We start from the raw sequence: 16,219 nt of genomic DNA, 5'->3' as shown, positions 1-16,219 counted from the left end.
CTGGGCAAGAGCAAGACCCTTTTATACTACTATAGACAAACTGGTTGGAGGTTGTTGCAGGTGCCTGTAGTCCCAGCTACTCAGAGGCTGAGGCAGGAGGATCAGTTGAGTCCAAGACTTTGAAGTTGCTGTGATGCCACGGCACATTACAAAGGGCAAGAAAGTGAGAGTCTCTCCAAAAATAAATAAATAAATAAATAAAATAAAACAACCAGTTATACTTGAACCAGAAGAGCATAAGCCCTAGCAGGTTTGCCTAAACAAAACTTTTTTTTTTGTACTTTGTTGATCTTTTTATTAGTATATCACATTATAAAAGTAGTACACATCCATATTAAAAATTTTAAAACCATGGCCTAGCTGGGCATTGTGACAGGTGCCTGCAGTCTCAGCTACTCCGGAGACTGAGGTGAAAGGGTTCTTTTGAGGCCAAAAGTTTGAGGTTTCTGTGAGCTAGGCTGATGCCACAGCACTCTACCCAGGACGATAGAGTGAAACTGTCTCAAAAAAAAAAAAAAAAAAAATTCTGAAAGTAGATCATAAGTGTTCTCACCACAAAAAGTTATAAATATATGAGGTAATGCATATATTAAATAGCTCACTTTTAGGCTTGGCACCTGTAGCTGAGCTGGCGGGTTCGCATCCAGCCCAGGCCTGCCAAACAGCAATGACAACTATAACCAAAAATTAGCAAGGCATTGTGGCGGGCACCTGTAGTCCCAGCTACTTGGGAGGTGAGGCAACAGAATCACTTGAGCCAAGGAGTTGGAAGTTGCTTTGAGCTGTGATGCCACAGCACTCTACCCAGGGAGACAGCTTGAGGCTCTGTCTCAAAAAAAGAAAAATTAGCTCAATTTTGCAATTTCACAATGTATACATATTTCAAAATATGTACAACATGATAAATATATACAATTTTTGTTAATTAAAGTAGTATATTATTTTTACATAAATTAAATTAAAAGAATAAAGTAAACCATTATGTATTGTTAGGGAGAGCTTGCCAACGTATACTGTCAAATAAAAAAGCTAGTTACAGGAATAGATGCCCATTTGTTTAAGAATATGTTTGTGTGTGTATTTGAATATACATACAAAATTTCCAGAAGATTATACAGAATCTATTGACAGTGGTTTGTCCAGGCAGTGAGACTGCCATATAAACAAAACTTTTTTTTTTTTTTTTTTTTGAGATAAGAGTCTCACCATGTCGCCCTGGGTAGAATGCCATGGTGTCACAGCTCACAGCAACCTCAAACTCTTGGGCTTAAGAAATTCTCGTGCCTCAGCCTCCCAAGTAGCTGGGACTACAGGAGCCTGCCACAGTGCCCGGCTATTTTTTGTTGTTGTTTTTGTTGTTGTCATTATTGTTTAGCAGGCCCTGGCTGGTTTTGAACCTGCCAGCCCCGGTGTATGTGGCCAGTGCCCTAACCACTGAGCTATAGACATCAAACCTAAACAAAGTTTCTAACAGGCAATTTTGAAAGTCTACCAAAAATATGCTCAATAATTGGTCTGCTTTTTAGTCAGTAATTTTCCTTTGTGTGTTTGTGTGTGTGTGTGTGTGAATTCAAGAGACAGAGAATGAGAGAGGGAGAGAGCACCTCACTCTGTCACCTAGGCTAGAGTACAATGGTGTGATCACAGTTCACTGCAACCTCAAACTCCTAGACTCAAGCAATCCTCCCACCTTAGCCTCCCTGGAGTTCAGGTGTGTGGCACCACACATGGCTAATTTAAAAATATATGTATCTATATATACATATATTTATATGTATATATAGATACATATAGTAAGGATGGGGCCTTGCTATTGCCCAGTCTGGTCTCAAACTATTGGTTGCAAGTAAATCTCCTGCCTCGACCTACCTGAGTGGTAGGATCACAAGCGTGAGCCACCATGGCCAGCCTCCATTTCCTTCCTTTAAATCTGTACTAGCCAACTCAGCATTCTGGGTGTTTATAGCCAGCCTGTGAAATATTTCATTCCATCTTAGGGAAAATGAAAGCAATTACTCATCCAGATGTGGTTAATTTAGAAAATCGTTTCAGGGAGTTACAAGTAAGTCTGAATTCAACGGGTAGTAAGTTATAATTTGCCAAAGGAAAAAAACCCTGGTAGTAATATAAGAATAAAATTAAGCTGGAAATGACAGGGAAATAACTTACCTCAGAAAAAAAACCACTGTATTTTGATGATGGACTTTCTGTTTGTGAAGAACTAGAATCACTGGAGTTAATCAAATATGTTCGACTATCATGGTGCAATTTTTCAGGCAAGTGGCCTGCACAAGCCAGTTCATTTTCTTTATTTGCCATGTCACAGGCCCCACTTCGAGGGGACTGTTTTCTTCTGTAACAAGGACTTGGAAAGGAATGACGAACTTTCTTTCTGTGATAAATCACCTTATGCAGTTTATCTGGATTTTTCACAGCTTGTCCAACTGTTCTGTAATAAGAATTTATTTTCTTAAATGAAAAAGAACCATATGACAACCTTGAAAGTTTTTAAACAGAGTTAACAAGCTACATTTTGTGATCCTAATCCACTAAAATTAGAAGTAAATAGAATAATTAAAAAAACTTAACTCTTAGCTTAAGGAAGTAAAAAGGAAATAAATTATCTAGAAGACAATGAAAAGGATGATGCTTCATACCAAATAAAAATAAAAAGAGGCATAGTAAGTACATGCCTTTAAAATAAAAAATTAAAGACTAATCTGGGAACAAGAAAATTATAATACTTTCTATATATTTAATCTTTTTATTTATTTATTTTTTGAGACAGAGTCTCACTTTATTGCCCTTGGTAGAGTGCCATTGTGTCATAGCTCACACTCACAGTAACCTCAAATTCTTGGGCTCAAGCAATTCTCTTGCCTCAGCCTCTCTAGTAGCTGCGACTACAGGCATCCACCACAAAGTCTGGCTATTTTTAGAGAAGAGGTCTCACTCTGGCTCAGGCTGGTCTTGAACCTGTGAGCTCAGGCAACGTACCCATCTCGGCCTCCCAAGTGCTAGGATTACAGGCATGAGCCATCACGCCTGGCCCTACTTAATCTTTTTCTAACAAAGTGACAGATTATATAAGTTTGAATATTTTAAAGTTTATTTTAATTAAGGTGAAGTATATTTAAATTTGTCTGAGTAAGACAGAACATAATAGACCACATCTTGGTTAAGCAAACTGGTTCTCAAATGTTTTGTCGCCAGGGTGCTTTCCCCTCTTAAAAATTATTTTTTTAATTAATTTTCTTCCTTTTAGAGACAGGGTCTTACTCCTTCACCCAGGCTAGAGAGCAGTGGTATAATTATAGTGTACTGCAGTTTCTAACTCCTGAGCTCATGCAATCCTCCTGCCTCAGCCTCCCAAATACCTGGGGACTACAGGCATGTGCCATGATACCCAGGTAATTTTTAAATACTTTTTTGTAGAGATGGGGTTTCAGTATTTTACCCAGGTTGGTCTCAAACTCCTAGCCTCAAACGATCCTCCAGACTTGGCCTCCTAAACTACTAGGATTATAGGTATAATCCAGCATGTCTGTTCTGCCCTCTTCAAAATTATTAATGACTCAAGAGAGTCTTTTTGATGTTCATTGTATCAGAAGCTAAAATTGAGAAAATTTAAAAATACTTGTTAATTTGTTGCAAAAATAATGCCTCTGGCCGGGCACAGTGGCTCACGCCTGTAATCCTAACACTCTGGGAGGCCAAGGTGGGTGGATTTCTTGAACTTAGGCATTCAACACCAGCCTGAGCAAAAGCAAAACCCTGTCTCTACTAAAAATAGAAAAACTGAGGCAAGAGATTGCTTAAGCTCAAGAGTTGGAGGTTGCTATGAGCTATGACACCAGAGTACTCTACCCAGGATGACAGCTTGAGACTCTATCTCAAAAAAATAAATAAAAATAAAAATTAATGCCTCATTACACATTAACATAGAACATTTTACCAAAAAAATCCCCAAATTTTCCCAAACAATCTGGTTTAACCAAAGACAGCTGGATTCTCATTCTCATCCAGTCTATTGTCATAGATTATCAATGTCATGTTCCCTGTGGAAAACTCTATGGCAAACTTGCAAGAGAGTGAAAATGAAGATGGTGAATAATGTCTTAGTATTGTTATGAAAATAATTTTGACCTCATAAATTCCCTGAAAGGTCCTTAGGGACTTTCCTAGGCTCTAAGATTATACTTTGAGCACCAATAGTTTTGTAGAACATGCCTTTAGAGTTTGGCAGGTCTGACAATGAATGTCATCTTTACCACTTTCTGGTTGTATGATCCTGAACAAATCCCTTAACTTGTCTGATCTTCAGTTGTCTCATCAACTGTTAGGGGTCATAATACCTAATGAGTAGGATGTTGCAAGGATCAGAGATAATATTTATGTTTCTTGGCACAGAGCCTAGCACAAAGGAAATGTTTGACAAGTTAACTTTTATTATAATTAAAAAGAATATTTAATTTTTTCCCATATTTCATTCATCCTCATGTTCAATATTTGCATTTCTCCACAAATTTTAAAGAAGCTCTTACCTATTTATGTAAGCAGCCAACTGTTTTGGAGATTTCTTAACCTGAAAAATGAAAATAGATGGCTGTAGCATATTTATGTTAGACTTATATAAACTTTGTGATTGATACCAACAAATTTAAAATCACCAAAGTATGTTTTTTAGATTAGCATTTTCTCTGTTCTAATGGTGTAGCTTCAATCATTAGATACGACAAACCGTAGATAAGTATTTCTGGCAAAAATATATCCATCTGTCTATTTTTCACACCACTAGTCATATATTATACTGTATTTACAGGGTGTTTACTGAGTTGAATTTTAATATTGTTTAAAAGAAATTTTATCCTTGGTGTGTGTCACACTTTATGGGGGCAAGACATGATTGCAAGAGGGACTTCACCTAACAATTGCCATCAGTGTAACCTGGCTTATTGTACCCTCAATGAATCCCCAACAATAAAAAAAAAAAAAAGAAATTTTATCAGTGCTAATGAGCCTTGCAATGATAACCAAAAAACATCTCTGATTCCCCATGAACTAAAATGTTCAAATTACATTACATCGAAACATCATACTGGCTAAAATATCTTTAGAGTTTTTTTTTTTTTAAATACATTAATGCATTTATGGAGTACAATGTGCTGATTTCATATACAATTTGGAATGCTTACATTGTACCGGTTAACATATCTCTCACCTCATTTATTTAACTACTGTGTTAAGACATTTATACTCTATACTTAACAGATCCGACATATACCCTTGCAAAATGCACCATAGGTGTGATCCCACCATTCACCCTCCCTTCATCTGACCTCTCCCTTTTCTTTCCCTCCCCTCTCCTTCATCCTAGTCCATAGTTGCGATCTATCCTTCATACGAAAGTGTGAGTGACTGTAAATTGGTTTCATAATAATACTGAGTACATTAGATACTTTTTCCTCCATTCTTGAGATACTTTACTAAGTAGAGTATGTTCCAGCTCCATCCATATAAACACACAAGAGGTAAAGTCTTTTGTGTTTTTTTGGCTGGGTTTGAACCTACCATCTGCAGTATATTGGGCCAGCGCTCAACTCCTTTGAGCCACAGGCACTGCCTGAAGTTTCCATCTTTTTTAAGGCTGTATAATATTCCGTGTTTTACATATACCACAATTTATTAATCCATTCATGGTCGATGGGCACTTGGGCTTCTTCTATGACTTCTATTATGAATTGAACTGCAATGAACAATCTGGTGCAAGTATCTTTGTTATAAAGTGATTTTTGGTCTTTTGGATACTCCTAGTAGAGGAATTGCAGGATTGAACAGCAAGTCTACATTTAGATCCCTGAGTAGTCTCCATACTTCCTTCCAAAAGGGACGTATTAGCTTGCATTCCTACCAGCAGTATAGAAGTGTTCCCTTTTCTCCACATCCACGCCAACATCTGTTGTTTGGGATTTTGTTATGTGAGCCACTCTAAAGCTTTAGGAATATAATAGTCTTTTTTTTTTTTTTTTTTTTTAAGAGACAGAGTCTCACTTTGTTGCCCTTGGTAGAGTGCTATGACATCACAGCTCACAACAACCTCCAGCTCTTGGGCTTAGGCGATTCTCTTGCCTCAGACTCCCGAGTAGCTAGGACTACAGGCGCCTGCCATAATACCCAGCTATTTTTTTGTTGCAGTTTGGCAGGGGCTGGGTTTGAACCTGCCACCCTCATATATGGGGCCGGTGCCCTATTCACTGAGCCACAGGCACCGCCCTTTTTCTTTTCTTTTTTTGAGACAGAGTCTCAAGCTGTCACCCTGGATACAGTGCTATGGCATCACAGCTCACAGCAAACTCAAACTCCTGGGCTTAAGCGATTTTCTTGCCTCACCCTCCCAAGCAGCTGGGACTACAGGTGCCTGCCACAACACCTGGCTATTTTTTTGTTGTTGTTGCAGTTGTCATTGTTGTTTAGCTGGCCCAGGCCTGGTTCAAACCCGCAGCCTCAGTGTATGTGGCCAGCGCCCTACCCACTGAGCTACAGGCGCTGCTCTAGTCATCCTTTATTAATCCTTTAATAATTTATTAATCTGGAAGACTAAGCAGATTATCCTTCCAGTGTGTGAACAATTTAACAAAAACTATCTATAGTATATTGAAGTTTAAAATGTCTTACCTGTTTCTTAGAAACTATGGACTTACCTCCTTCATGTTCTTTTTAGTGAAATTAGAGATCCTTTTTCTAGGAAGATCAATGGAATGATCCTCAAGATTATTACAGAAGTTCCGTTTTTTAACATTGTAGGTTTCAGATGCCATAATCTCTTAAATACCTAAACAATAAAATAAAAAAGAAGAAAATACAAAATATAAAAGAGTTTGATGATTTCTTTAGCACACATACAAACATACAAAAATAGTACCATTCTATATAAAAGAGAGTTCTAAGTAGAGGACATGCCAGGTCTGCCAAGTAAATTTGTGAACTCTGCCACTGTGCACTTCTGTTGTTAGCATTACACAAACAGCCTGGTAAGGTTTCCTAACTTTGGTATATCAGTGACTCACAGTGGTGTTCGTGTTGGTGTGCGGTGGTGTCTTGCTGAGTGGTGTTCATTATTGTTGTGTGGCTTGGTGTGCCCTCAAGAGAATGCTGGAGCTTGAAGTAGATCAATGAACAAATACTAAATTTCTCGTTAACTTAGCAAGAATAGAAGTAAAATCAGGGACATGTCAGTCAAAGTATATGGATAATGCCATGAAGAAAATGGCAGTGTACAAACAATTTCAACATTTTTCTGATGAGAGAGTGTCACTGATGAAGAGAGGTCAGGGAGATCAGTAACAGGCAAGACTAAAAAAAAACGTAAAAATTCGTAGAACTGTGTGTCAAAATTGTTGGCTGACTGCGAGAAGGATAACAGACCAAGTAAACACTGATAAACAGGTAGGATAATCTTAACTGAAAATCTTGGCATGAGAAAGGTGTGTGAAAAAATGGTCCCGAAGGAACTCACTGATGAACAAGCAAAGGAGTAGAAGTTTGCCAAGACTTTTTGGAGAGGCAAGACAATGATATCACTGGTGATGTACCGACATGACCCTGAAACAAAGCATCAAAGTGCACAATGGAAGTCAGCCAATTCTCCACAACCAAAAAAATTCCCTCAGTTCAAATCAAGTCAAAACAATGTTGCTAAGCTTTTTTGATATCAGAGGGATTATTCATTATGAATAAGTACCAACTAGACAAAACAGTTAACCAAATTTACTATTTGGAAGTGCTAAAAAAGCTGTTAGATGCAAAAGTTAGATGAAAACCTGAACTTTTCAACAACTCCTGGCTCTTGCGTCACCACAATGTACCAGCTCACATGGCACTGTTTGTGAGGGAGCTTTTAGCCAGTAAACAGGTAACTGTATTGGAACACCCTCCCTACTCACCTGATGTAGCCCCCAATGACTTTTTTCTTTACTTGAAGACAAAGGAACTATTAAAAGGAAGACATTTTGATGACATTCAGTACATCAAGGGCAATACAATGACAGCTCTGATGTCTATTCTAGAACAAGAGTTCCAAAACTGCTTTGAAGGGTGCACTAGGCACTGGTGTCATTACATAGCTGTGGCGTCACAGCTCACAGCAACCTCCAACTTGTGGGCTCAAGCGATTCTCCTGCCTCCGCCTTGCAAGTAGCTGGGACTACAGGTGCCCGCCACAATGCCCGGCTATTTTTTGGTTGTAGCTGTCGTTGTTGTTTGGCGGGCCCGGACTGGATTGGAACCTGCCAGCTCAGGTGTATGTGGCTGGTGCCTTAGCCACTTGAGCCACAGGTGCCGAGCCTTGGACCTTGTAGTTTTAACTCATACATTAAAAAAAAACAACAACAACAACTCTTAGACATAGAGGAAGCACAAGGCAGAACACTCCAGGAAATTAGGGCTCTTTGTGTTATTTCTAGACAGTTAAAATAAATGTATGTATTTTTTTCCAAAGCAACATGTCAGTTTCCAATTTTGTATATCACTAGCCTTTTATTAAATGCGTAGGTTCTAGACGTCTATAAAGTAGTGGTATTTATGGCATTCTTTTGTAACTAAATCACTGGGTCAAATACAACCCCAAGCAGCCAGAGTAACCAAAATTGGACTAAATACATTTGACTTGTCCTTTGTCTAATCCTTAAATGTTTCTTTCATTGTTGTACATAGCTCTCCACAGCTTTCCTCTACCTTTGAAAAAAATAATCCCGGCTCTGTTACTTCCCTAATTATATCTAAAGGGGGAGGCTGGCCAGGTGCAGTGGCTCACACCTGTAATCCTAGCACTCTGAGGGGCTGAGGTGGGTGGATTGCTTGAGCTCAGGAGTGTCAGCCCAGCCTGAGTAAGAGCTATCCCCCATCTCTAAAAAATAACCAGGCATCCTGGTGGGCACTGGTAGTCCTGGGTACTTGGGAGGCTGAAGCAAGAGTACTGCTGAGCCCAAGAGTTTGAGGTTGCTGTGAACTATGATGCCATAGCACTCTACCAAGGGTGACAAAGTGAGACTCTGTCTCAAAAAAATAATAAAAGTAAAAATTAAAAAAAAAGGGGCTTGAGAAAAAATGGTTTTGGAATTAGATGCTATGACTTCATTTATGTAACAGAAGAAATCAGCAATTTCTTCACTTGTACTCTGTTTTCACCCAGGAAATTTATTTTAGGTTGTGCCCTGAACTTAACTTCTTCCTTTTTTCTTTCTTCAAAAATCCACTAATCATTCACTAAATGCCATGCCCTGGAGTAAATGTAGATGATGCTCAGAGATAAAGAATCATTTAGAATAAAGCTTTGGAAAATATATCTTACTGGGCCCTAACTTCAGAGACTATAACATAGCAGGTCTTTGGAGTGGAACCCAAAGAAATTTTATCTTTTAAAAGATCCACAGGTATCTCTTTTTCTCCCTTCCCTCCCTCTCCTACCCTTCCCACCCTCTCCCTCTTTTTCTCTACTCCCCTTCCTTCTTTTCTTTTTAATGAGGTTGGGATGTCACTATGTTACTCAGGCTGGTCTCAAACTCCTGAATTCAAGAGATTCTCCTGCTTAGGCCTGGTGCGGTGGTTCACATCTGTAATCCTAGCACTCTGGGAGTTTGAAGCGGGTAGATTGCTTTAGCTCACAAGTTCGAGACCAGCCTGAGCCAGAGTAAGACCTTGCCTCTAAAAAATAGCTGGATGTTGTGGCAGGCACCTATAGTCCCAGCTACTCGGGAGGCTGAGGCAAGAGAATCGCTTGAACCCAAGAGTTTGAGGTTGCTGTGAGCTGTGACGCCATAGCACTCTACCAAATGTAACAAGTGAGACTCTGTCTCAAAAAAAAAAAAAATTAATTAAAACGCTTTATTGTTAGATTTTAGAATATATGTGTGTATATAGTTCAGATATATAATTTTTTAATTTTTGTTAAAGAGACAAGATCTTAACTCTACTCAGGCTTAAGTGCAGTAGTCCAATCATGACTCACTGTAACCTCCCAATTCCTGGGCTCAAGCAAGCCTCATGCCTCAGCCTCCTGTGTAGCTGATACTACTTGGTGGGCAAAACCAAGCTTAGCCGATTTTTAAATTTTTTTATAGAGATGAAGTATTACTATGTTGCCTAGGCTGGTCTTGAACTTCTGGTCTCAGGTGATCCCACTGACCTCCCAAAGTGCTGAATTACCAGCCCTTTATTTTTATTTTAATGGAGTTTTGGGCAAAGGTACCAGTAATTGCATGTGTTTAATACATTGTCTTTAACTAAAAGATCCCTTTTCCTTAAAATTGAAAAAAGGGGGAGCTTTTTGTGGCATTGTGGACAAGACCCTTTATGATCCAGCTTCTACTTATCAGTCTAGCCTTACTCCTCTCTATTGCAACTGGCCCTCAGCCTAAGCTTCAGCCACAAGTATCTAGTTAAGAGACTGCCAAACAAACCATGCTGCTTCATGCCTTTCAGTTATGTACATGCTATTTTCTCATTGTGTCCTTTGTCCTTTTAAGACTCTCTATAGTTAAGCTTTCCTGAATCATCTGAGTGCCCCTCTGTCGGTGCTTAATGTATGACTGCAATTATTTATTGACTTTAAAAGGAAATCTCACCCTAGATATTTCTTAACCTGATCTCAAACTCCTGAGTCCAGTCAATCCTCCTGCCTTTAGCTCCCAGAGTGCTAGGATTATAGGCACAAGCCACCATGCCTGAGAGGAAAAGATGAGATGACGGCAACAATATTTCAGAAATCGCAAAGCAAAGGTGGTAACTTTAGACTTAACAGATTTAAGAAAGTCAAATCCCAAATCAGCAACCATTAATAATGAAAAGCAGAATCTCCCAAAAGTTCAGGAATTAGCAATACCAAGAAGTCAAGAAGTGAAGATAAAGGTGATCCTCAGAACAAGTAGACTAAATATCCATTTAAGACACAGAGCCCTTGAGATGGGAAACACCAGCCACACATAAGGATGAGAGGAACATATCCTATACAGGAGGATCAAGTGAAAAAAGCTTACATACTAAATGTTGAAACCTCTTAACTCTATGAGGTAAGTGGCAAGACTACAGAACATACTTCTTTAGAAATCACACACACAATTATCTCCCTAAAAATACTGATGTGAATTACAGTCAAAGTTCCCAAAGAACTGTTCTGTAACTTGCCTATGGTGGGTAGTCACCTAACTATCAAAACTAATAGGACTATACACTAAAAAGGATGAATTTTTATTGTATGCAAATTATACCTAAATAAACCTGACTTTTAAGAAATCCTTGATGGCTGGGCGCTGTCGCTCATACCTATAATCCTAGCACTCTGGGAGGCTGAGGCAGGTAGATTGCTTGAGCTCAAGAGTTCCCAACCAGCCTGAGCCAGAGTGAGACCCCCGTCTCTAAAAATAGCCAGGTGTTGTAGTGGGCACCTATAGTCCTGGCTACTCATGAGGCTGAGGCAGAGAATCGCTTGAGCCCAAGAGTTTGAGGTTGCTGTGAACTATGACGCCTTGGCACTCTACCAAGGGTGATAAAGTTAAGACTCTACCTCGAAAGGGCCAAGGAAGGGGAAGGGAGGGGGGAGGTTAGGGTAGAGGGAGGGTAATGGGTGGGGCCACACCTATGGTGCATCTTAGAATGGGTACAGGCAAAACTTACTAAAGGCAGAATACAAATGTCTACATACAATAACTAAGAAAATGCCATGAAGGCTACATCGAACAGTTTGATGAGAATATTTCAGATTGTATATGAAACCAGCACATTGTGCCCCTTGATTGCACTAATGTACACAGCTATGATTTAACAATAAAAAAAACTCTACCTCTCACTCATGATGGACAGCCAAAAGAAATGCCGCAGGCTCCTGTCCTTATTTCCTGCGCTGACCAGTGAAGCGCCCTTTACTTGTAAAACATTGTGCTTTACCTACTACCCTAGCCTTGTCTTTTCCGAGGAATGCTAGTGAGTCCATGTGATGGGAAATAGAGACTGCCAACAAGTGCTTGTTGCCCTACATGGCCCAGATTCACTTGAAGCAGAAGTTATCATCCTGGGCCAATTTGTTCTTTTGGAACCCAGAATCTTTGAGGGTTGTGTTATCTGTCTATTAATATTGAGCAGAAACAAAAAAAAACAAAAAACAAAAAACTCTACCTCAAAAAACAAATAAATAAATCCTTGAGGTTAAGAACAAATTACATCCATGAAACAGAAATGAGACAAAAACCAAACCAATGAAAATATTCCTGAAAATTAAAAATAGGATACAATAAGATAGCAGAAAAAAATCAATAGATGTTAGAAGAAAAAGTTGAGGATACTTTCAAGAACATAGGACAAGAAAAAAAAGGGAATGAAAAAATCAGAAGGCTGGCTTAGAGCAGCAGTTCTCAACCTGTGGGTTGTGACCCATAGGAACTGTATTAAAGGGTCGTGACATTAGGAAGGTTGAGAATCACTGGCTTAGAGGGATCAACAACAAAATAAAGATAAGTTTTTCAAAAAGTATAACAGGGAAGGCTGGGCATGTTGCTCATGCCTATAATTCCAGCAATCTGGGAGGCTGAGGTGGGTGGATTGCCTGAGCTCAGGAGTTTGAGACCAGCCTAAGCAAGGGCGAGACCTCGTCTCTAAAAATAGCCAGGTGTTATGGCGGGCTCCTGTAGTCCTGACTGTTGGAGAGGCTGAGGCAAGAGAATTGCTTTGAGCCCAAGAGTTTGAGGTTGCCGTGAGGTGTGATGCCACAGAACTCTACCAAGGGTGACGAAGTGAGACCCTGTCTCAAAAAAAAAAAAGTATAACAGAGAAAAGAAGGAGAAATCAAAGAAACAACGTAGGAAAACTGAATAAGGTTGAAAGACACAAATTTCTAGATGGAGAGAGCAGACTTTGGGCTATGATAATGGATGAAATAGATCTCTGAGGCACATCATTGTCAAATTTCAGAGCACTAGAAAAACTAGAGAAGGTGAAAATATATAAACAAAACATAAACAATAAAATCCAAACCTGGCTACACATAAATGATAAAGATACAGAGCAATGCCTTCAAAATTCTGAGGCAGTCTAAAAATTTTACATCCAGCCAAACTATCAATCAAATATGAGAGTAAAAGAAAGTTATCTTCAGGACTGGACAACATAGGGATAGCCTATTTCTTTCTTTTTTTTTTTTTTGTAGAGACAGAGTTTCACTTTACTGCCCTCGGTAGAGTGCCGTGGCATCACACAGATCCAGCAACCTCCAACTCCTGAGCTTACGAGATTCTCCTGCCTCAGCCTCCCGAGTAGCTGGGACTACAGGCGCCCGCCACAATGCCCGGCTATTTTTTTGTTGCAGTTTGGCCAGGGCTGGGCCTGAACCCGCCACCCTCGGTATATGGGACCGGCGCCCTGCTCACTGAGCCACAGGTGCCGCCCGGGATAGCCTATTTCTAAAAATAATTTTTCTTAAATTAACCACGCCAGGTGGCACACACTTATAGTTCCAGCCACCTCAGAGGCTGAGACAGGAGAATTGATTGAGTTCAGGAGCTCAGGGTTGCACTGAGCTATAATCATGCCGCTCCATTAAAGCCTGAGTGACAGACTGAGACTCTAGCTCTAAGAGAAAGAAAGATATCTTCAGACATGCAAAGTTCCAAAAACCCACAAAGTAGTAAGAGAAGGAATAAACCCAAAAAGAGAAAATTGAAGCAACTGAAATCTAGAGCCAGGTGTGGTGGCTCATGCCTATAATCCTAGCACTCTGGTAGGACAAGGAGGGAGGATCACTTGAGCTCAGGAGTTTGAGACCAGTCTGAGCAAGAGCAAGACCCCATCTCTACTAAAAATAGAAAAATTAGCCAGGGATTATAGCAGGTGTCTGTAATCCCAGTTACTCTGGAGGCTGAGGCAGGAGGACTGCTTGAGCCCAAGAGTTTACGGTTGTTGTAAGCTAGGCTGAGAACAAAAAAAGAAAGGGAAAGAAGAAGAAAGAAAGAGAAACAAGTGAAGAAAATTATCAAAATTGTAATGGTAAAGCCTCACTGCAGAGGATCCTTGCACTACACATTCCATTTTGCTTCATGTGTCAAATATTTGGTAGTATCTTTCTTGGGCAATAATAGAGAATTATCCATTCTCCCCCCATAGCATTTGACAGCGCTTTTAAACTAGTTTAAAGCAATGGTTTGAAGCCTCTACATAGTTCTGAAGTGCTCTTTGACAATATACAAAAAAGAGAGAATCTAAAGACAGTGCTTATAGAAACTGAAAAGGATAGTTTTTTAATGAAAAAATAATAAAAGAAATAGAGTCTTAAGAAAATAAAAGCAAGGTTGGGAGAAGAAGAAGGGATCGATATAATTTTTAACTATCTTGAACATTGGATATAGTGCATACTTTCTTAAATAGTGATAATACAGTGATTGCTATGGGTATTTTCTTGAGGATGTAGGAAAAAAGTGGTATAAAGGAGGAACTGGAGAGACGAATTTTCTTTACATAGTAGGAATGTCCTACCAGAAAGATGAAAATGATCTATTCATATAATGGTGGCCAAATCAAGAGATTAAACAGCTCAGATACTTCCTACCTCCTCACAGCAATAAGAAAAACTCATCACTCAGAAATGAAATGTGCACTTTTGTTACATCTCAAGATCAAATAAACTTAAGCCTTCTTTTTATATCAATACACTATAGTATATTATTTACATTGTACTTAACTTTGTAATTTCACGAGGCAATTTAATTCCTCTCCTTGAAAAACAAAGCATGGTTGTATACACAGTCATTCTTCCCTAGTTACTTACAGAGTCATTCCTGCTATTAACAAGAATCTTGAGGTTGAAAATAGTTTATAAAAGTCACTATCTTATAATAATAAAATATATAAGAAATAAAATAATTTTATTTAAAGAATTTAAAGCTTGAACTTATTTTTTTTAACCCAAAAAAAGTTAGTGGCAGATCATGGGTCTTAGCATCCATGCCATTCTACCGTATTTGTTTTCATTAATAGAATCTAATTTTTCTCAACTAAACATTTCTTTAGAAAGCCTATTCAAGCTAAATATGATGAGAGTAATAATTCTTCTGAGATGACAACATACTACACAGATGAACATGTACTATAAGCCACCCATAATCTTTCTCTCATATATGGCTAACCTTTTTTTCTCTATTTTCTAAGGCCCACCAGGAAATTAATAGGGTTTAAAGACAAATCACAGGCAGCTGCCACCCAAAAAAATCAAAGGAAAGAATGAAAATGAACTTTTTTTCTTCAAGAATTTCAGTAAAGTGGAGAGGAAGAGAAGGTAAAAGTGAGATTTTCTGAGCCATTCTTTTGGGCCAGAGGATACTGATTACTTCCTCCTAAATTCAGTTGCCAGATTCTCAATAACCACAGTAGTGTCTGTATTACTAATGTTTAATAATGGAGTATAGATCAGGTTAAAAAAACAAGGTGATAAAAATAGAGTTGAGAAAATCAAGTCTGATCTGTATGGGGTCAGTGTTTATAATGAAATAGTAAAAACACTATTTTCAAGAATGTTTTGTAAAGTGGAAGAAGGTTCAAAAAATAATAGCTGTCTTCATCTGTTTTGTGCTGCAGAATATCTGACATCAGGTAATTCATAAATAACAGATTTATTTCTTACAGTTCTGGAAGCTAAGAAGTCTAAGACTGAGGGGCCCACATCTGGTCAGGGCCTTCTTGTTACATCATCCCATGGTGGAAGACAGAAGAGCAGGAGAAAAAGAAAGGGCCAAACCCACTTTTATAACAAACTCCCCTCCCCTTCACAATAAAGAACCCACTCCCAAAATAACATTAATCTATTCAGTAGAGCAGAGTCCTCATGACCTAATCACCTCTTAAAGACTGGGATCTCTCTCAACACTGCTGCACTGGGGAATTAAGTTTTTAGTTTTTAGCACCTGAACTCTTGATGGTGGGGGGCATATTCAAATCATAGTAATTTTTTTGTTTGTTTTAATAGAAATGAGGTTTTGTTATGTTGCCCAGGCTAGTTTGGAATTCCAGGGAGGAGATCGTTCTGCCTCAGCCTATTAAGTAGCTAATAGTACACTAGGCTAATACTGGCATTTTAAAAAGCAGACTACAGGGGCGGCGCATGTGGCTCAGTGGGTAGGGTGCTGGCCCCATATACTGAGGGTGGAGGGTATGAACCTAGCCCCGACCGAACTACAACAAA

The 16,219-nt window shown here is 39.0% G+C and overlaps 1 protein-coding gene across 1 annotated transcript in view; it reads right to left on the bottom strand.

Moving 5' to 3' along the window:
* Nucleotides 1-16,219, bottom strand: part of KATNBL1 (katanin regulatory subunit B1 like 1) — a 47,627-nt gene that overhangs the window by 13,819 nt on the left and 17,589 nt on the right. Inside the window, exons 2-4 of the mRNA XM_053595030.1 lie at nt 6,702-6,832; nt 4,545-4,585; nt 2,170-2,449 (exon numbers count right to left, since the gene is read on the bottom strand). Coding sequence (XP_053451005.1) covers nt 2,170-2,449; nt 4,545-4,585; nt 6,702-6,818 — 438 coding nt within the window. The 5' untranslated portion in view covers nt 6,819-6,832. The remainder of the gene's footprint in view (nt 1-2,169; nt 2,450-4,544; nt 4,586-6,701; nt 6,833-16,219) is intronic.

Source organism: Nycticebus coucang, chromosome 6, assembly GCF_027406575.1.
Source record: "Nycticebus coucang isolate mNycCou1 chromosome 6, mNycCou1.pri, whole genome shotgun sequence".
Lineage (NCBI taxonomy): Eukaryota > Metazoa > Chordata > Mammalia > Primates > Lorisidae > Nycticebus > Nycticebus coucang.
Note: the sequence above shows the minus strand (reverse complement) of the source record. Positions and strands in the feature narration are given on the sequence as shown.